General features: G+C 52.3%; 1 protein-coding gene across 2 annotated transcripts in view; it reads right to left on the bottom strand.

Moving 5' to 3' along the window:
- The window catches only part of GSN (gelsolin), a 48,629-nt gene extending 27,653 nt beyond the window's left edge, over positions 1 to 20,976 (bottom strand). Inside the window, exons 1-2 of one of the 2 annotated variants that reach the window (XM_037059187.1) lie at positions 20,898 to 20,976; positions 10,883 to 10,969 (exon numbers count right to left, since the gene is read on the bottom strand). Coding sequence is in view for 1 of the 2 variants with exons in the window: in XM_037059185.1 (XP_036915080.1) it covers positions 6,540 to 6,581 (42 nt within the window). In the remaining variant the exon portion in view is untranslated. Of the gene's footprint in view, positions 1 to 6,539; positions 6,607 to 10,882; positions 10,970 to 20,897 lie in introns of those variants that run through there. The other variant, XM_037059185.1, reaches the window with a different exon arrangement.
- Positions 20,977 to 21,258: the final 282 nt, after the last annotated feature.

The raw sequence follows: 21,258 nt of genomic DNA, 5'->3' as shown, positions 1-21,258 counted from the left end.
TGGGTCCTTCGGCTAGTTGCCATGTCTTTCTGGGCCTCCCAGAGTCTGGAGGAGACGACCTCACACTCCACTCTGGGCCACAGTGTACAAAAGGCCTTGGCCAGACTAGAAGACACCGCCCTGTTCTTTCTCTTCGCCCCAAATGCTGTTGTTCTGAATTTCCCAGAAACCGGCACTCATGGAAAGCCTTCTCTCAGGAGCTTGTTTGCTTCCTGGCTCACACTGTTCTCTGAGCCCTCGAGGGAACACCCGTCCCTCTGGCTAGGATTTTGCTAATTGGGACAATGGTCAGTTAACAGAGACACCGGTTATGAAACCCAGTGAAACTGGACAGGGCCTCAGGGAGGTCTGGAAAGCACCGTGGACTTGTGATCAGGGCCTCAGTTTCCTTATCTATACAATGGGAGAATGGTACATAGCTCACAGGGCAGTGAGGGGGCCCAAGGGCTGGCACACAATAGGAACTCCTCCCCAGTGAGCCCCTTTCTTCTTGAACTGTCTGCTTCTTTGCAGAGGCCTTTGTTCAGCACTGGTGCGCCCCATGAGAGCAAGCGGGTCAGGAGAAAGGTTACAGACTCCACAGTGAGATTCTTGAGTTCAGGTCCAGCTGTGTCACCTAGAACAAGTTACTGTCCCTCTATAAGCCCTGGGTCCCTCGTTTGTCAATAAGGATAGTGATGCCCACTATCCAGTTGGGAGCTCTGGAGGGAGATGGCTGGGGTACAGTGCACAGAGTAGGACTGATCAACAGCACGTCTATTAGTCCATCTTCTCTTTGTAGATGATGACGCCAAGAACGACAGCGTGACCTCTCAGAATCACATGCAAGTACCTGGCGGAGCAGAACTAGAACCCAGGTCTCTTGGTGATCGGGCCAAGGCTGAGGCCTGATGACACGACAGGGCCCCCTGGAAGGGCCAGCTGGCTCTCTGTGTTGGCACAGTCTCTTGGGTGTGGACAGTCACTGGGGAGACAGCAGTGGGGCTTGGCTGAAGCCACCTCCAGGAAGCCAACTATCCCAGGGACCGAAGCCACTGGCCCGTTCCCAGCTTCCGGAGGCAACCCCACCTAGTGCTGAGAGCCAGGGCAGCACATTCAGAGAGGGCCAGGCCCCACCACTTCCTGATCCCGTGCCCTGGAAGCCGCCAGATTTGACCATGAGTGTGAACCCAGCGCCCTGCCGGCCAGGGCCCACTTCACATTGTTTCCCCTTCTCTGTGAGCCAGGAGCTGTTCCTGGGAGGCTGGCCTGCCAACAGTTATGCTAGCCGCTCTGGCACCCTGGAGCCCACCAACAGGGGAGCCCATGCACAAACAAGTCAGCAGCACGACCCGGAGGCCCAAATGCAGGCACCGTGGCCACAGGACCAGCAGAAGGTGGAGCAGAGTCTGCATCAGCAAACGTCCTGGGAAGACAGGGCCTCCGAGGCCTTAGCCAGAGCCAGAATGAGCAGGAGCCGGGGAGGCAGCTCCTGCGCCACCGAGGAAGGGCTTTCCAAGAGCAGGAAAACAAGGTGCATGACTGTGGGAAGAGCTCTGGCCAGAAAAACCTGGGTGTAAGTTCCCGACCCACCACTTTCCAACTGTGTGGAATGAACAAGTGGCTCCTGCCCTCTGAGCCTCTGCTTCCTCAGGTGGGCATTATTACACCCTCCCAGGGCCGCTGTGGGAATTTTAAAGGTAAAACACATTTGGGGCTAAGCACGGAACTGGGCACAGAGTATGTTCCTACAGAGGGGCCTGGGTAAGGTTCTCTTTCTGACACTGAAGTTCCTCAGGTATAAAACTGAAGTACAAATGCCTTTCTCAAAGGCATGTGGAAAGGGCTGAAGGAGACCATAAGTGTGGAAGATCCTAGGACCATGCCTGGCATAAAACAGATGTTTGAAAGTGCCGGTCTCCTTCCCCCAGGAGCAGGGGCAGAGAGCCTCTGTAAGCTCAGGATGCCAAGAATGGCCAACAGGGTGAGGGGAGCATGACCTTCCAGCCAACAGAATATAGGGGATGTCTGGGTTGTACGTGGACTTGGCAAGTGGCCCTTCTGCAGAGTTCTACTTTCCTCCTCTGTAAAATGGGGTGATGACTTCTACCCTGTGGGGTGTCTGGGGGCCCCGGGCACCGTGGGCCCCTTGACACACAACGGGTGCTCAATAAGCATCACATCCAAAGACGAGCCCCCACCGTCTGTCCAGGCTGTGCACATATACAGGCCACTGGCCCATGTACCCGCCCTTGACCTCTACCTGTGTCTCTGCATCCAGAGAATGGGAGGGCTGAAGGGTCGTATTCAAGGCCCAGACACCCAGGGTGGTGGCTGGTGCCGGGGATGGGGAGGCGTCTCAGGGGAAGGCCTCGAGGCAGCACCTAAGGGGTCTGCCTTTCGTCCAGCCCCTCCGAGAGTCTCTCCGGATGACTCACTCCCCTCTCCTCTGGCCTGCCTCGCCCAAAAGAATGAGGGCTTTGGAGTCACCATCTGACCCTAGTCCTGTCATGTACTACTTGGGTGACCCTGGGCAAGTGACTCAACCTCTCTGAGCCTGTGTCCTTGGGGACAAAATGATGAGACCATGTCACAGGCTTGCCAGCACTTGATTCTAGTCCAAATCAGTTACAGAAAAACTACAAACGCTATAGCATGATTAGAAATTCTTTGCAATGGCTCTCAAATTCTTAACTACAAGAGAACTTCCAGAGATTCAAAGATATTTCTTATTATTACTAATCCTTCTCACCTTAATAGGTTTTCAAAGTGCTTTCCCCCCTTTAAATGCAAACAGAAGTATGGGACCGGAATGCTTTGCTCCTTTCCCAGGTCAGAGGACAATCACATCTAGCTGGAAGGATTAAAGGGGCCCCGGCACACAGAACCCTGTGCCTGGCACACAGCAGGGCTCCAGGAGGGTGCTGCCTCCGCTTCCCAGGTGTGCGCCCAGCCTCACTTCCAGGCAGACACCAGTCACCAGCATCGTCCTCCAGGTGCCAATCCCTCTGGGGACTTCCAGGACCCTTGGTGACACTCTTAGAGGAAGGGCCTACCCAGACTCATCTCACGGGGAGTGCACCTAGGGCTGAGGCCAGAGCTGCAACCCTGTGCACTGCCTGTTTCACACTCACTGCCCACCCCCACAGTCCAGCACCGTCCTGGTTCCGGGTCTCCATCTTTCCTCTGAAACCACTGCACCAGCTTCCTCACCTCACTGCCTTTGACTCTCCTGTTATCCCCAGAGATTGCATCAGTCCCTGCTCCAGACCTTCCAGGCCCCCAGTGCATACTGAAAGCAGACGGGACTCCCCAGCTTGGCCCCTAAGGCCCTCTACAATCTGGTGCCCAAGTGCTCTTGCAGCCTCATCACCCGCCCGCCCCCCAGCAACAGCCTCTGGGCCATCTAACCTTGCCTCCATACATCCCCAATGTCCCTGCCTTCAGGAGAGCTGGGGTCTAGCCTCAGCTCTGCCTCTGACTTGTGTGACCTTGGGCCAGCTCTTGGCCTCTCTGAGCCTCAGCACATCAAGCTGTTGGAGACTCTTGTGCAGATGGGAAGATGGAGTGAGTGCCAGGTGCCAGGAGGGCTCGGCAACCACCGGGTTGCTACCAGCTGCCTCCTCCCTTTGCCTCCACCCCAGTGGCAGAGCTGACTCTCCCCGAGCACTGGAATGCAGGGCTCACAGCCAGCCAGCGGCAGCCAGGGAGGGGAGTGGGAGGGAAGCCGGCTTACAGGAAAATTACTAGGCTCTGGCTCTGGCTGGCGGGGGCTGGTGCTCACAGCTGCTTCTGAGAGACAGGTTCTGGAGGCCTGGCAGCCATGGACTTGGCCCCAAGCCTTGCTCCCTGCCTGAGCCAGTAGGGTGGTGGGAGGTACTGGGCCCCAGTCCTCTAGGACACACCCACTCTTTGGCATCTGCAGAGACAGGGAGGAGGAGGCGAAACACAAACAGGCCTTTGTGGAAAGAGAAAACCGGCCCCTGCCACTGTGTGCTAAGGCCCCAGGCACTGACATGAAAAAGGTCTCTCTGTGCCCATTGCTGCATTGCAAGCGCTATACCCTGGGTACCACATTCCCACGTCATATACTGTGGATCATACCCAGCATCACATACACCATGCTCTCTGTACCCCCTACCAAGGCCCTGTGTTCCTCAAACCTTGTCCTGCGTGTCTACTCTGATGCATGTTCCAGGTACTGTGTCCATGTCACTTATCCTTTGGATCATGCTCCACGTACCATGTCACATCTGTTGCATGATACGTACTCTGTACTACATACCCTCTTTTGAAGCCCATGTCCACTGTATCAGGTCCTATCCCTTGGAAGTGTGTGCCATAACCTTGCCCTGGGTCCCCAAATGGTGTCCCTTGAGCCATGACTCCCATTTGCGGTAGAATGGTTAAGGCAGGAGGGCCCTGGGACAGGCCCCCAACCCTACGCTCCTTTACCTGTGCAGCCTGGGAAAAGTTACCTCCCTTCTCAATGCCTCAGAAATGATATCAGCACTCACCTAATAAGAACTGCTGGGGGGAGTGAGAGATAACGCATTTAAGGTGTTTAGCCCAGTGCCTGGCACAGATGTCCAGCATACCGCATGCCAGGCTCCCACGTCCCCAGCTCCTACTATGCAGCACACACTCGATGACATTAGTGAAATTCAAACAACAGGCTACAAGGAAGAGCCTCAATAATGAGCCTATCATTATTCCCTCTCCTACTAAGGAGAAATCCAAGGCTCAGATAGGGGCAAGAATCTGCATGAGATCACACAGACAGAAAAGGAGAAGCCAGGGGTTGCGCACAGGTCTGGGCGTTCAGAAAGACAGCAGATTGGTGATGGGTGACGGGGTGGGTGTGGGGACGGCCAGCACGCAGGCGTGGGCACCTTTAAGGGGTCATGGAAATGTTCTCAGACCGAACCGTGAGAGTGGAGGCACAACTTTGTAAGTGTATTAAAAATCATCGAATAATTAAACCGGGTGAAGTATAGGTATGTAAATTACACATAAATTTACTTCAACAATTTAGGAAAATGATACTCGACAAACTTGTTTGAAACAGAAGAAAAACCTACGCACTTCCTGTGTGCCGCTCGGACAGAGAACTCGAAGAAGGAGGGGCTCCAAGGCGGTGGGGTGCCAGCGGAGGAGGCTGCGCAGCCTGAGGCCCATCGGCGTGGGGAGCCGTGCACAGCCGGGTTCCCAGACCCTCTGCAGATCAGGTGCGAGGCAGGATCACCCGGGGAGCTCCAGGAGACCAGGAGACGTGGATTCCCAGGCCCCACGCCCAGCTCTGAGTCTGCAGGTCAGGGTGGGGCCCCAGAACCTGGGATTCTGAGGCTCAGCCTGGACTGGAAACCACGATCAAAGCCCAACATCTCCTTTCACATTTGGGGAAACTGAGGCCAGGCGGGCCAGGGAGGTGCCTTGTCTAACCTAGTCACTGATCCAGCAATGGGAGGACCAGAGCTGGAGCTGGGACCCCCTTGCTTGTCCCTTCTCTCCTCTCCCTCCTCCTCCCACCCCACTCCTCCCTGGCCCTCGGGCCTCCTGGTGACTCAGGGCTCTGAGTCATCCTTGGCACCACAGAGGAAACTTCTTAGGAAAAACAATCCCCCAAAACAAAGCTTCCCCGATCTAGGGAACAGAATAGACCCAGGGGGCTAAGAGAGGGAGGGGAGGAGAACAAAGGGTGGAGTTGGATACTAGGATCTGGTCTCTCTTCTTGGCCACTGACTTGTGTGGGGCCCTAGAGAAGGTGCTTCTCTGTACTGAGTCTCAGTTTCTCCACCTCTAAATCATTCCTATTAGGCACACAGAGGCTCATTATGGACCAAGTAATGTAAGTACTTGTAAGCTTTATCTTGATGACAATGCTTCCCCAAACCATAGGAAAGTTGAGGCTCAGAGAGGTTCAGCCCAAGGATGACTGTTAGGAAGTACAGGGCAGAGTCCGAATCCAGGACGACCTGACTCTAAAGGCTCACTCTCACTCCTGCACACCTTTAGAACATACCTGCTGTGTGGGGTGTGGCACACAGATCATACCTCCTCAAACATGTAAGGTGAATGACCAGAGGAGGTGCTCGGTCACACATGCCTTCCTCCTTTCCCTCCTCTCTGTCAGGTCCTTCCTCAGGACTTCCTGGCCCAGGGGAGAGCACCCATGAACTCGAGTCATCACTCAGGTGACACAAACAAGGGAGCACCCAGGACGTGACAAGCCACAAAGAGGAGCACTTGAGCAGAGCCTTGAAGAATGAACGCAGGTTTGTCTTTGGGGAACTGGGCAGAGGCAAGTCAGGTGGCGGGAACAGCAACAGCAAAGGCTCAGAGGTGGGTGAGGAAGGGACCTGGCGAGCAGGAGTCCTGAACTGATCAGAGGCAGAGAAGGACTTCTAAGCACAAAGAGAACAGGATCGGAACTGGTTTCATCTCTGCAGATGGCCTGCTGGCCCCCGACCCGGGAGTCAGGACTGGGACTTCCCCGAGGCCTCCCTGCATCCCCTCTCCCAGCAAGCTTCAGGGGCCACCCCAGGTCCCTTGCCACTCACCCATGGGTCGGAATGACCCCCGAGGGCCTCTTCCTCGGCCATCGCTGGGCTGGGCAGAGGGCAGCCAGGCCTCTCCTGACCATATCAACCTAATCACATCGGCCTATAAATAGGACCCTGTGGCTTCAGTCTGAAACAGCTGTGCCGGGCCCAACTCCAGACATCACATGGGCACACACAGTTCCGGAAACGGCCCTTTCCCTTGACATCATTAAAAACCAAAACTTCCTCAGGAAACCATTGTTCACACTCCAATTCGCTTTCTTTGAACATGAGGCAGCGGGCTGGGGGGAAGAGCTGCCTACCCACTGCTCATTACTGAAAGTGGGACTTGGGACTGCCTCTCTGCCTCCCACTCTCTGGGGACCCCAAGCAGGCTACCATCTCCCTCCCGGCCTCAGTTTTCCCAAGTGTAAACGAAGGAGGTCGAGTGACACCCTTGCAGGAGTGTCTGACCCACGGCCTGCGGGCTGCATGTAGCCCAGTATGGCTGTGGATACAGCCCAACACAAAATCGTAAATTTACTTAAACCGTTATGAGATGTTTTTGTGATTACGTGTTACAATGCATTTAATGTGTGGCCCAAGACGACTCTTCTGGTGTGGCCCAGAGATGCCAACAGGCTGGTCACCCCGGCCTTAAGGCCCTTGTAGCCAGATGCTCTCTGGAATGGTTGGGGGGGGTGGGGCGCCCTACGCCCCAAATACCCACTCATTGTTACCCTTCCCCCAGCTAATGTAAAATCTTAAATTATCGGCATTTTAGAAATCAGAATTGCAATACATATCTGAGCCAGGGAGAAACGAACAGGTCCAACTCCTGCCACTAAAGGGCTGGGTGGCCCTGGGTGCGACCACAGCCACCAGGTAAAGTGCTGGCAAGAGGACACCCAGGGTGTATGGCTTTTTTTTACTTAAAACTGTTTTTTTTTTAGGATTTTTGAGAACCACGAGGCAAGCCTTGTGCTGAGGGCTGGAGCTGAAGAGACAAATAAGGCCTCATCCGGCCCTCTGAGCCCGGCCCCGTGCCAGACCCCTGTGGGGAAACGTTAAGGCATTTCCAAACCGCTTAGAGTCCCACTAGAGGGATCCTTCGGGGCTGCTGGGAACACCTTGTTTTCAATCGGGATTACAGACCGATAGCTGCAGGGGACTTCCCAAAGGGCAGGTTAAGACCCAGACTGGGCCATTAGCAACCAACAGGGAAATAAAGATAAACAGCCATCCCTGTGCACAGCCATATGCTTAGGACTTTAGTTCCCCCAAAACCTGGTAATCCCCCCGTTTCACAGATGAGGAAACAGGCCAAGAGTGGTTAAGGGCCATGTCAAGAGGCACATAGCACGTCAGGGCCAGAGAGATGCTCCAGGTTCAGACCTGTCTGCCTCTGCAGCCCAGGTATAACCAAACCCCAGCGCTGCAGTGCTTCCGTGAGCCGACCAACGGGAGAGTCACCCAACACAACAAGGGCCGGGGACAGGAAGGGGCAGAGTACTTTACTGTGTTTGTGTGTTGGCGGGTGGACGTGACAAGGCTTCACCCAGTGACACTCATTCTTTCCAACCAGCTTATAGCATCTCCCCACCCCCCCCCACCCCCCGCCCAATCCACCGTCCCCTCTCAAATCCATTAATCAAGTCGCTCCCAGTTGATGATGTGTCCAAGGCTCGCTGGCACCCAAGGGATGGAGACCTGGCATTCAATGCCTCTCCCAGCCTCACTCTCCTGCCACTCTCCCCCTCAACCCCACATTCCTGCTGTGGTCGCATTGCTCACTAGTCCCCAACCACAGCGGTTCCAAGTGGCCAAACTTCTGCACATGAGATTCCCCTGCCTGAATGCCCAGCACGCCCTGTTCGCCTAGTGCTTGATTCAGAAGAGGACAGGGCCTCCCTGGCTCCCCTGCTACTTAGCATAATGAACTCCAGGCTCAGCCACCACAGTTCTGAGCTCCAAGGGCGGGGCAGGCCTGATTCATCTCCCCTTTCTATGCGGAAGCTCAGCAATGAAAAAAGGCAGCTCAGCAATGAAAAAAGGCGAGGATGCCAGAGAATGCTGGGGAGTGCACGTTCCCAGGACTGCCTAGTACTGAGGCACAGCATTAGGACGCCACAGTGTGGAAGAACCAAAAACTGCACCCTCAGGACTTAGGTCTATCTCTTTCCAAGATTCTAATAATGAAATTAGGGCAAATGTGTCCCCTACTTTAGAACTTCCAATAGTTCCCCACTGGCCTTGAATAAAATCCAAACTCTAACTGAGGTCCCCTAAAACTTGCACAGCTGAAGTCCTATCTGGTCTCCAGGCCCTTCTCCCATTACATTCCCTTCCTTCAGAACCCCAACAACCCCACACACACTATGTCCTGCCTCAGAGCCTCGTCCATGCTGTTCCCGTTGCCTGGGTACCCCCTTCCCTTCTTACCCAGCCACCTTCTATTCCCTCCTTCAGGTCTAGGCTTTTTCAAGGACGCCTCCCTCATCCGTCCAGAAAGAAACCCATCACACCCACCCAATCCCAGGTGATCTCATGACCCTGGCTGTTTCCTTTACAGCTGAAGAAATAAATGTGTTATGTGTGTGATGACTTACTATGAGACCCAGAACTATAAGACCATAGGGATAGGAACATCTTTTCTCTACCACTAAGTTCAAGGCCTAAATTTCTGTCAAGTGAGTGTTCCCATGAATGAATGAATGAATGAATGAATGAGTCAGTGAACAAGTGGGGCTATCATGTAACTCAAGACAAGAAAGATGGCCAGAATCCTGGTATTCAGAGGCAGAAAATCGGGGCCCAAAGAAGGTCATGGAAATAGGAGACAAACTGGATGGTGCAGCCTCCCAGAAGCAAAAAGGAGAGAGAACTTCCAAAAGGAGAAGGTATCATACACTCCAGGGAGGTGGTACCCAGAGATCTGAAGAAATATCATTGGATTTAGACAAGAGCTCACTCTGGCCTCCTTGGTTGAGCCCAAGTTCAGCAGAAGTGGGTGTGAGGTGGACACAGTGCAAGAGGCAAGCCAGCCAAGCTTACTTAACAGCTGGGCCTGAGCCAGCCTGGCCCTGCAGGGTCTGCACGAGTGGGGAAGGCAGAAGACAGGTCCCTGTGTCGTTGTTACCAAAAGCATGAACAGAGCGTAACACTCTTTTCAGTGACCGATGACTTAGAGGCAATTTGGCTTTAGGTGCTGGAGTGGTTTGGGCTCAGTCCCAAAAGCCAGATCTTCAGAATCAAGGCCAGCCTCCAACCCTCCCCTCTGGGCAGCATTAAGCTTTGGCTGAAGGGGGACAAGTCCCCTCCCTGGGCCCAGCAGGCCTGCTAGGAATCCTGGCTTTGAGGACAAAGTGCTCTGGAGACCATCAGAGGGCCCTTTCATCTGAGCTTTGGGAAAGAGGAACAGCTCTGAATGTGGTCAGTGTCAGCCCTGGAAGCCAGCTGGGCCGCCGCCAATGAGTAAGCGTGCAGGCATTCGGCCCCTTCTCCTTTTGGCCACCAAGGTGATGTCATGGGCTGGAGGGGTGTTTTCCAGGCTCTCCCCATGGTGTCCACTACTATAAATTCACTTCCTTTCCAGCAGTGGAAGCTGGATGAGTCCCTAGCAGTGATACTTCCCATTTCACAGCTAACAGTCCTTCAGCATCTATGGGCCTGCACAGTCCTAACAACAACTTGTTAGGGGTGCAAGGGAGACCAACACACTCATTTTTCAGGCAGAGAAACAAAGTCCCAAGCTGGAAAGTGACCTGGGTCTCCTGCCCAGGACTCTGTACCATGTCCCCTGGATCTCAGCCTACTTCATCAGGTCACCTGTGAATCCGATAGTCAGGTGGGCCCCACCCTGCCAGCGCCACCAGCCATGCCCAGGTGAGTATGACTCATCCACCTTCACCATGACTCACACTCTCAGGTGCTCCTCCTACAGTCAACAAGCTGGGGACTTGGCAGCCACCCCGGAGGTTTTCTCGTTTCTCCTGAGCCTCCAGGGAGAATCTGTGCACCTCCTTCCTCCTCAGGGGAACCCACCCTCTTACAGAAGAGCCAAGAGAGGCCTTGGTAGGGAAAGCAAATGTCCTGCAGCTGCACAGCCAGCAAGCGACACAGCCAGGTGGGGGCCCAGGCACCCTAGCACCCAGCCCACTCAGTCCTTGCTGCTCCCCCACAGGATCAGCCTTGCCTGGCCTCCCTCGTAAGGGCAGGTGAGAATCAAATGGGACAATGGGCGGAAATATACTCTGAGCTTTACTAGAAAAAACTCAGAAACTACCTCTAAGTCCACTCTGGCACCCAGCAAGGCTTCACTGTCCCTTTCAGACTTCCCGGGGGGGCAGTCAGAGACCTACCTTGCAGGGCTGTGAGGGTGAAGCGGATTCTGCCAGGGGAGGTGCTGGGACCAAGGCGGAAGCTGTAAGAATGGGTGTCAGCACCACCTGTGAATAAAGGGCAAAGACTCTCAGTGTCAAGGGCTCAAGATCATCTGACCAAGTTGAAAGCTTCCACTCCTCCCCAGCCCCCATGACCAGGGTCACACAGCCCCTATTTGCAGGCCTCCAACAATGGGACACTTGCCCCCTGCCAAGGCTCCAAGACCCACTGTTGGAGAGTTTGGCTGGTTAGACAAATCGTCATTAGGATGTGCTAAAATCTCTCTCTCTCTGCAGCCACTCAGCACAGGTTCGTCACCTTGCTTCCCAGTGACTCCTTGGAGACTTGGAAACAGTGATCCCGGGCCCTTAAGTTTTCTGCAACTCACACAGACCCTTCCTCCAGCTTCTCCTGAGACCAGGATGTCCAGTTCCCTTGCCCCCTTCCCTGATCTACTCCAAATGAATCCTGTCTTGCCTGGGGTGTGTGGCGGGGGGAGGCCCAGCCCTGGCTGGTGTGGCTCAGTGGATTGAGCACAGGCCTGTGAATCAAGGGGTTTCTGGTTCAATTCCCAATCAGGGCACATGCCTGGGTTGCGGGTCATGTGAGAAGCAACCACACACTGATGTTTCTCTGTCTCTTTTTCTGTCCCTTCCCTCGAAGAGTAAATAAATAAAATCTTTAAAAAAAAAAAAAAGACCCAGATTTAGACACACAAACAAGCTCTATCCAAAGTAGGGCAAGCAGAACTCTCACCTCCATCATCCTAGATGTCATGCCTCTATTAATCCAATATAAAGTCCCATTAACATGTATGGTAACCTCATTGCATGACTGAATTTCACTTACAGTGCTTACCATCAGCTTCAGAGCGGTGGCTGTGGACTCTGGGACAGACAAAAAGGGTCTTTCGGTTCACTACCTACCTAACGCGACCAAGTTCCCGCACCTCTCTGCCTCTCAGTGTCCTTCTCTGTAAACCAGGTATTATGTTAGAACCCACCCCACAGAGTCATTGGAAGGATTAAAGGAGATAAAATTATGTCCTGGGCTTTGGACAGTGCATGTATTTTCTCTGATTGTTAATCAAACCCTAAGTCTTTCTCTAGAAATGATGTCTTCCTCTCACTGGGTGACTGCAATGCTTCCTAACTGGTCCTCCCACTTCCTCTCTCCTTCCTTGAGAGCAGTCTCCTCAGGACATGGCCGGACCAAGTGACCGACTGCTCTGCTCAGGTTCCACCTTGGCTCCCTGTGGGCCCCGGATCAAGTCCAAGACCCTTTACCAACTTCTGGACATCTTTTATGATCTGCCCCCTCGACTCTCAGTTCCTGTTTCCCACCCACATCCCCTCCAAGGTCCAGCCAGACACAGCTACACTCTGTGCCTTGTAGCCTCCCATAATCTTTGCCCAGGCTGCTTCCTCTGTTTCAGAACTCACTTTCATCTGTTCTTTTCTTCTCCTTCCACTCATGATCAAGCCCAGCTTTCCTCCAGAAAATCTTCTCTAACCTCCCCTTCCCCTTTGAAGCGGAGCTGCTCTGAGATCTCACAGTCTTCCCTGTCACGCAGAGCAGGCTTAGAGAACAGGTGCTGCCATCTAGGAGTAAAAAGAGCATTGCACCCTTTCCCAGGACTTGGACCCAGGGAGCTCCAGTTTCCACCTCAGGGGGGTTTAGAAGGAGTCCCAGCTAACTCCAAGTTGGTCTGTTTTTCATCTTGGACCTTAAAGCTGCAGCAACTTAAAAACAAGGTCCACAAACCTCTGAGTCTAGTCCGTTCCCCACATACATGCCCTAGATGGAGCCACAAAGAGAGGCGGCTCCTTCCGGCACTCAGATCCCAGCCCAGGCTAGCCAGGTGCCTGTTTGCTGAATTACAACTTAGAGCACCGGGAGAGGGGGTGCTTTCTAAGAGCCAGAGCTGGCCACCCGTGCAAAGGCTGGCCTCTGGGTGGAGAGCACCCCATCAGCAAAAGTGTGTAAGCCACCTGGAATCCCATTTGTCTAGAAGGTGGCTGAAGAGGAGCTTTCTGCCCTGGGGGTGGGGTGAGGGCGACTGGAACAGAAGTGTCTTTTCTCCTAAAAGATTGCTTGCAGCCCACCGGGAGTGGGGGGACCTTCGGATTTGCGGGGAGAAACATGGTATCTGTCCAAGAAAGCCAGAAGGGTTCAAAGGGCTGAACCACGGGCAACAGTTACCATCTTCCGAGCTCTTAGCAAGTGTTGAGCTCGACATATACATTATCTCTCATCCTCACAGTAACTCTGCCGGGCAGATATCATTGTCCCACTTCGTGAAGGAAGGACATAAGCTCAGAGAGGTGAAAAAACGTGCACAGGGTCACAGAGCTAAGATGCCTGGGCAGTTCCCACCAAACCAAGCTGCTCCCTGCCCTACATCTTGGTCTCACTCAAGTTCAAGCAATGGGGCTAGGCCTCTTGCTCACCAGAGAAAAACATAAAGCCTTGGTTATGCTACATCAGGGGTTAGCAGACTTTTACTGTAAAGGGCCAGGCAGTAAATATGTTAGGTTTGGCAGGTCCCATACCCTTTCTTTTGCATCTTCTTCCTTGTTTGGGTTTGGATTTTTTTTTTTTAACAGCCTTTTGAAAATGTAAAAACCATTCTTAGCTCAGAGGCAAAAAACAGTCTGGCGCCTCCCCAGGGCTGTAGTTTACAGCCTGTAGGTTGAGAATAATGTTTATAATCTTAAGTATAAAAACTTCAGCTGGGAATGTTTAAGCCAAATGTTAGGTCCTTCGGCTGCATTTCTCCCTCTTCGGATGGCTTCCTACTGAGTCACTCTCTCTTAAAGAAGGACCAGCCCTACCTTGATGCGAAATTAGGCAGCAAAATATTTCAAGGGCTGTGCAGATTCTAGAAACTCGGAGCTGTGGATCAAACAGTTCAACTCAGTGCTGGGAAGAGAAGAGGGAGGCAAATGTGATGGGTAGGAAAAGCCTCAAAGAAAAGACATTAAGAAACCTGGGCTCTTCCCTGAGCCCTGCACAAGGAAGGGATTTCGACTCCCACTATGCCAAGTGTGGTCCCTGGACCAGCAACATCTGTATCAGCTGCGAGGTCATTAGCAGTGCAGACTCTCGGCCTCCACCCCAGATCTACTGACCCCGAGTCTGCATTTTAACAAAATCCGCAGTTGATCTGTGGGCAGGGTAAGTCTGAGATGCTCTAGAACATCTTTTAGGTCCAGCTGCAACATTGTTAACAAAACCCTACCCCCGAGGAGGGCAAGGGTCCAAAGATATTTTTTGTCTTCTTTCTTTTCTTTTCTTTCTTCCTTCCTTCCTTCTTTCTTTCTTTCTAGGCAGAGGGGAAGGGTGGGAGAGTGAAACTTCAATGTGCAGTTGCCTCTCGCGCTCCCCCTACTGGGGACCTAGCCCACAAACCCAGGCATGTGCCCTGCTTGGGAATTGAACCAGTGACTCTTTGGTTCTCGGGCCAGCACTCAATCCACTGAGCCATACCAGCGAGAGCGTCTCTAAGTCTTAATACGAAGTCTCTGACCTAACATCTGTACTAGTGATCTCAGAAGCACCCCAATTTAGGATGCACAACTGACACACCTGCCATTGGATCTTGAAATCAAACCTTCAGCTAGCAGAGGAGCAGAACTTGGAAGACTTGAGAAGGTGCCACATTTTGCAATGGGGGGAACCGGTTACAGAGGGAAATGACTTTCCCAAGACCTCACTGCCTGGACAACCTAGGGGCCTGACCACAGCCAGGTTCCTTGATCTTCCCAGGCTTTAGGTTTAATAAGAACTGAAATCATTTTGGTTTCAATGAGTACTTTTGGTTTCGATGAGTAGCAATCCGAGGTCTTGCTGTGTGCTTTAGGAAAGTCACTTGCTCTCTCTGAGTGTGAATATCTCCAGCCATGAAGTAAGGGGGCGGGGCCAAGTGATTCCCAAGGTCCAACTCTAACAGTCCAAGCCTAGAAACTGTTTTGAAGTAAGACAGGTCTTCAGCTGAGGGTCACCACAGTCACACCAAAGTCAAGGGAACACAAAGTCAAGCCCTTCCGTTCTAAGTGAGGAGGCGGAGCAGTGACCTAGCATAAGCTCAGGGTCTTATGGCAAGTGCAAAGCAGAAACTGCACATAGAGTGAGAACCAGCTTCTCTCCACCTCTTCAGCCTGGATTTTAACTGTTATGCTGATGCTGAACTGTGCAAACGTCTTTGCTGAATGAATGAAGGAAGTATGACGCTTCCGTAAATGGGCCCTGAGCTAGGAGTTGGATAACCAGCTCCTGAGGCTCCCACAAAAGGCCGTCACCCTCAGGTGAGGCTGGTGGGGGTAAGAATGGCCACAACCTTTCTGGGCAGCAATTTGGCAAAATGTAGCAAAAGCTGTAAAATATGTCATTTTTCACCCAGAAACTCCAAGTCCTGGGTACCCTTGTAAGAAATAATGAGAGAAGAATAATTTATGCACTAGGATGTTCACTGAAGCATTGTTTATAAACAGCCCAAATGTCTAATACTAGAGGATTGGTTAAATGAACCATGCTGTATTCATACCATTCATGCAATTGCAGAGAGTGACTAAAAATCAGACTGGCACTTATCATTTTCATAATAAAAAAGGAAAGCCTGTTTTTTTTTAAGTAAGTAAAATGTGTAAGTTAGCTTCTTTAATCCCCGGGACTATTGGAACAAAAAATTTAAAACAGCAGTAAACATGCATTTATCTGCTTAGGTATAGTATGCTTTAAAAACTTTTTAAAAATTAAAGTTAGAGTTCTGAATAACATGAGAAAGTATTTATATCATAATGTTAAAAGAAACAAAAAGTCAGAATAGGAAATTGTAAATGCAGCATGACCACAATTATGTGGGGGTAAAAAAAAATGCTGAAAATGTCAGGAAGGAAATGCACCCAAAATCAGAGACAGTTCTTATTTTTAACACTTTTATTTTCCAAATGTCCTATCATCAACATTTGTTATCATTAAAAAAAGGAAACAAGTCCCTAGAGGAGAAGAGGAAAAAAACCCTCCATGCTCCACGGGTATCCCACCCACAGCAGTTTGCTACTCCCTGAAAATTAGCTAATATTTACTGAGTAACCCACTGAGGGCCCAGCCCAGCCACAGTCACTATAGGAAGGAAATGAAGGGCCAACCTCCACCCGGAAAGCTTACCTATATACCACATATATATTCTTTGCTTGGCAAATAAACCAGACACACATGACATCCTTGTTGAGGTTGGGAAGTAACAAGGCTGTTTGCTTAAAAGCAGAAACGATGAATCCACTCCCACTGGTGTGGCGCCTCCATCAAAGCTGCCTGAGACACCATAGTTCAAAACATCTCCGGAGTCCCCTTGGAAAGAGCAAATTTCGGGGATGCTTTACAGCCCAGGAAGAAAACGGCTACCCCTAATCCAAGCATTGAATGCAAAAGGCACAGAGACTCCTTCTGAGAAAAAGCAAGTCACCAGGAAGGAGTAGAATGGAGGGCCAGGAAGGAACGTAACTGGCCATGTGGCCCCAGGTAACCCCTGGGCAGGAGAGCTCCCATCTCAGGGTCTCAATTTTCTCATCTACAAAATGAGGTCCATAATGACAACCTCAGGGCTACTGTGAAGCTCAAAGAAGAGAAAGTAAGTCATTTCACCCCTCTAGGCCAAGCCTGTTTCCTCAACTGTAAAACGGAATCATTATCGCCTTTCTCATAGGGCTGGTAAAAGATTAAACAAGACACACAAGCATGCTATACATGGCCAGATTCTCACTGCTTATACAACAGGGGGTAGGATACACAAATGAACCCCAGGCCTCAACTTCCTCATCTGCAAAATAGGGCAACCAATTCAGTCCACGAAGACCAAATTCATGAACAGCAGCTGAATCTCCAGCTGGCACTGGTGCAAGTATCTTAAACACTGTGACTGCTGTGGGCTGCTTGGTGCTGGCAGTCAAGCAGGCCCCACGTTCCTGCATGGAGAACAAAGCCCTCTGACTTCAGGCCATCAGAAAAAGGGAAGCCTGACATTATCCTGTCCACCCCCCAGTGCCAAGTGAACACTGAGGCCCAGAGAAAGGCATGTATTAGCACGGGTCACCCAGTACTTTGTCAGTGGCAAAACCAGGCCCACGCCCACCGCTTTTCTCTGCTGTGCCCTTAAATTGCTGATGTGGTCCCAGGCACAGGGCAGAGCAGGGAGAGGGGGAGCCGAGAGCAGCAGGAACCGAGGCTGCCTGTGGTCTCCGAACTCACAAACCACATCAGGCTGAAATACGACACACGCTCACCCAGTTCAAAGAGAGAAGATATTTTTACTTAGGTCTAAACACTAGGCTCTTTCTTTCCTTCCCCTCCAAATTCATACCTCTTGGGACCTGCATTTTCTTGCTTCTGCAGGCATTTTCTCGGGGAATAACTGTGGGACAAGGGGGTTCACTTTTCCTGACTTCCCCAGAAAATATTCTAGAAAACGGCTCAAATGGTGAAAGGAGGAGGACTGGTCCGGGCTGGGCCCCCAGCTCAACAAGTGAGCTTGGGCAAGTCTTACGTTCCCTGAAATGGAGGAAAAACTGACCTCCCCTCCGGAGTCCTGTCAGGAGTATCACAGAAAAGTATGAGATTCAAACAGCCCTGGGAGGCCCCTCCAGGCCTCTGCTGCAGGACTGAGCCCCCAAGCCATGCACGTTGACTCATGGCCATCATTGCAACCACCACAGAACTCCCCCATCAGCTCTCATGTCAGGACTAGATGGACCCTCCAGGAGAATGTTTGCAGTGATTAAGATCTATGGCTCTACAGACTTCCAGAATCCTGGCACCAACACCAAGTAGCCTTATAACCCGAGGTACATCATTTAGCCTCTCTAAGCCTCAGTTACCTCATCTGTAAAAGGGAATCATAATACATAGGGGATCAGAGGAATGCTTGTGAGGAATCCACAAAGTAATTCATATTCCAGTGCTTAGTATGCTAAAAAGGTAGTTTATGCTTATGGTGCAGCTCAGCATCCCCCTATTTGACAGATGAGGAAACCGAGGCCCAGAGAACCAGCATATGCCCAGGTCATTCAGAAGAACAAACATTGTGGCTCCACTCCCAAGTTAGTACTTTTAACTCCTCTCAGTCCTGTAGTCTCAAATCAGCAAATATACACCCTCAGATTGTAGGTTTAGGCTGTAAAGTTTTCTTGAAGGAAACCAGAGACCACGGCCTCAGCCAAGGTCTGCAGACCATGCGTAAGTCATTGCTATGGCCGAGCAACTCCTCATGAAAGACCCAAACTACCCACACAGACAGAGTAGGGGGAAGTGACCCACTGGCACTGGGAACCCAGGAAGTATGAAAGCATCCAATCTACAGCTCTTGCTTGTAAAGTGTACACACAGCTGTTAACTGTGGCTACCTCTGGGGGAAAAACGGGGGTTTGGAGAGATGAAAGTCACTCGACAGATACTCTTCTCCATGTTTGAATCTTTGCTTTTTTAATTTTAGAAAAATTTATTGATTTCCTTTCCTTTTTTTAAGAGAGGGAGAGAAACAGTGACTTGTTGTCACTGGTTGATTTCTGCATGTGCCTGGACCAGGGATTGAACCCACAACCTTGGTGTATAGGGACGATGCTCTGAGTTATCCAGCCAGGACTGAATCTTTAACAATATTTTTTGCTTAAAAAAGAAGAAAAAATGGCACAGCAAAACTCACAATAACTTAGCAGCTTTAACCAGTAGCTATAAGCTCTAACCAAATGAGCCAACCAGACAGGGCTGCTCTTAGATAAAATTTATAGCAGGTCCTGAGATCTTCAGCTGGGTTTCTAGAATCTGCCACTCTGACCCATCCCAGGGCCACTGCTCTGGTTCAGAACTGGACTCTCTTTCACTTGACCACCCAACAGGCTCCTTGGGACCCCCCTGCCTCCAGCTGAGCCCTTTCCGATGCATCTCCTACATCAGCCACCAGAATGAGAGTTTTTATCATTGCTCTGGCCGAGGACCTTTCTCGACTCATTACTTTTAAAATAAAGTCCAAACTCTTAGTTCACAGCCTAGTTCCATCGTTATTCTCAACTCCACCACTCTACCCTTCCCCCATTCTCCATTCTAGCCATGTGTATCGCTCAGAAAACCTCAGTGCCTTTGCACAAGCTCTTCTGGTTTCTTAGAATGTCTTTTCCCTCAATCCCTTTATCTCCTGGGAAACTAGAACTCCTTTTTGAGGACTGGGTTGCCCAGACAAACTTATAGGGCGACTTATAGTCGCCCCTCTTACAGGCTGAAGTAGCTATATCAGTATCACACCATTGTGTCGACCACTACAGATGGGAGGTCTCTTGAGGACAGAGAGCTCTGTCCTCCTGGTGGCTCTTGGGCCCTCATAGGACAAGGCACTAGACCCAAAGAGTGCTGAATCAAGGAAGCAGAGAGGAAGGGATTGCCACGGAAGGCAAACCCTGCGGCCTCCCCTCCAGGGAGCTGCCTGCTCTCCCAAGTTCACGTCAGTCCCTAATAAAAAAGACTGGAAAATTCTGGAGTAAAGTTTCCTTCCCTGATTCACACGGAAACCTTCTTTGCTGCTGTGTAACTCACCCTGGTGCCAACTCAAGCTCCCCCAGCTGTTTACAATTTCCCTGGCATTTATAAATAGCGAGGCCTCAGAAAGGAAAACGGAGTTTCAAGGGAGCTGGATGCCCATTATCCCCCCTCCCACCTTTCCTACTCCATTCCAAGCCTCTTCCCTCTAACATCCCCAAGAAACACCAATTAGCACCCCCAAGTGTGTGTGTGGGGGCGGGGAGTCGGTCGGTAGTCAGTTCCTTAGTGAACGGAACACTCAAGAAAGAGTCTAAGATCCCACCAGCTACAGGGAGTCAGCTGAGGGCCACCTGGAACTGGGTCCCAGGCCTGCCCCTTCCTCCCTGTGTGACTATGAGCCTGTCACAAATGCTCAGGGCCCTTCAGTTCTATCAGCTGTGGAGTGGGGCTGGGGTCAGACCTCAAGCTATGCTCACTGGGAAGTGGAACGCAGCACCAGGTGCCGGTGCCCTGGTCAGAAATGTGGTCCTGGGTGAATGGGAGGTGCAGGATTCAGTCTTTCGGAAGGGCTCCAGGCAGAGCAGAAGCAGGACCTCCCCCTGCAGCCCCGCCTTCCACAAAGCCCCAGTTACCCCCGGCACAACCCTGGATGCCTTTGGCTCTTTAGTGCTCTGGGCAGATGAGCGGCTACAAATCCTGTCCTCTGCCTACCTAAAGCTTCCGCGGCTCAAGCTTGCCCTTGGGCATGGCCCAGGACAGCCTGCTTGCCCTGAAGGAGGCAGACATTGCCGTAATCAGGTCTGGGGTGATCAGACGTCAGAAGAGATGGGGACCCAGGGAGAACGGGAGATTCTAATCACGGTCTTCAGCTCGGAAAAGAGTTTGCCTGTGTCAGGGAAGGGGATAAACACACAGTGCAGAGGAGACAGCACTTCCAGGTAGCAAATGCAAGATTTCAGACGACTCCAGGGAAAACTTTCTAACAGTGCTGAGTCCAGAAAGAGGAAGGAGGCTAAGGGATCCCCATCGCCCGGGATGAGCAGTCAAAGGCACTATTACCCTGCAGTCAAAGATCCGTGGAGCGGGTTCCCCAGCGGAGCCACCGCCCACACCTCGGGCGAGCAACTACCTGCAAGCCGGGGTCAGATACCTCGGGCGCAGTGGTGACCCCAGGCCCAGTTCCAGCAGCTGCGGGGGCGGGATCAAGGTTGGCTCAGATACTTGGGGCAGAGCGGGGGCCCGTGAGTGGGGCCCGACCCCCCCTGCTCTCCTGCTCTATCCCCCCAACCCAAACTTCCTTGGTCCTCTGAAAGACGAGCTAAGTTAAAGAGGAAGCCCTTTTCCAACGGTGCCCAGGCCGAGCTCCAGGCGCTGGCGAGCTGGGACTGGGCGGGGAGGGAGAAGAAGGACTCAGATGCCCCAGATCCCCAGATACCCCGGGCCATGGCCGCCCCCTTCCCCTACCTGCTGCTGCGGCGCTGGCGTCGGTGGCTGCTGGGTCCAGCTGTGCTCAGCTGGTTCCGGGCAGTGGGGCAGGAGCGCAGCGGTTGCTCGGCGGGATGGGCAGGGCGCGGGCCGGAGCCGCCTTCGGGGCGGGGCAGCAGGGATACGGGTGTGGAGGGGGAAGGGACGGGAGGAGCACCGGCCCCTCCCCTTGTCCCGAGAATGGCGACTCTGCCTTCTGGCTAACCTTCGGGTGCACTGCGAGTCGCCTTACCGACCGCTCGCTACCTGCCCGACCGCTCGCTACCTGCCCGAGGAAGGCATCAAGCTCCCTTCTTCACGAGGAAACTGAGGCCGGGAGCACGCAGGAGAGAGCCGCAGG

This window comes from Sturnira hondurensis, unplaced genomic scaffold (genome assembly GCF_014824575.4).
Source record: "Sturnira hondurensis isolate 20B ecotype Veracruz unplaced genomic scaffold, ASM1482457v3 Scaffold0010448, whole genome shotgun sequence".
Lineage (NCBI taxonomy): Eukaryota > Metazoa > Chordata > Mammalia > Chiroptera > Phyllostomidae > Sturnira > Sturnira hondurensis.
This window is presented reverse-complemented; position numbering and strand designations above follow the sequence as displayed.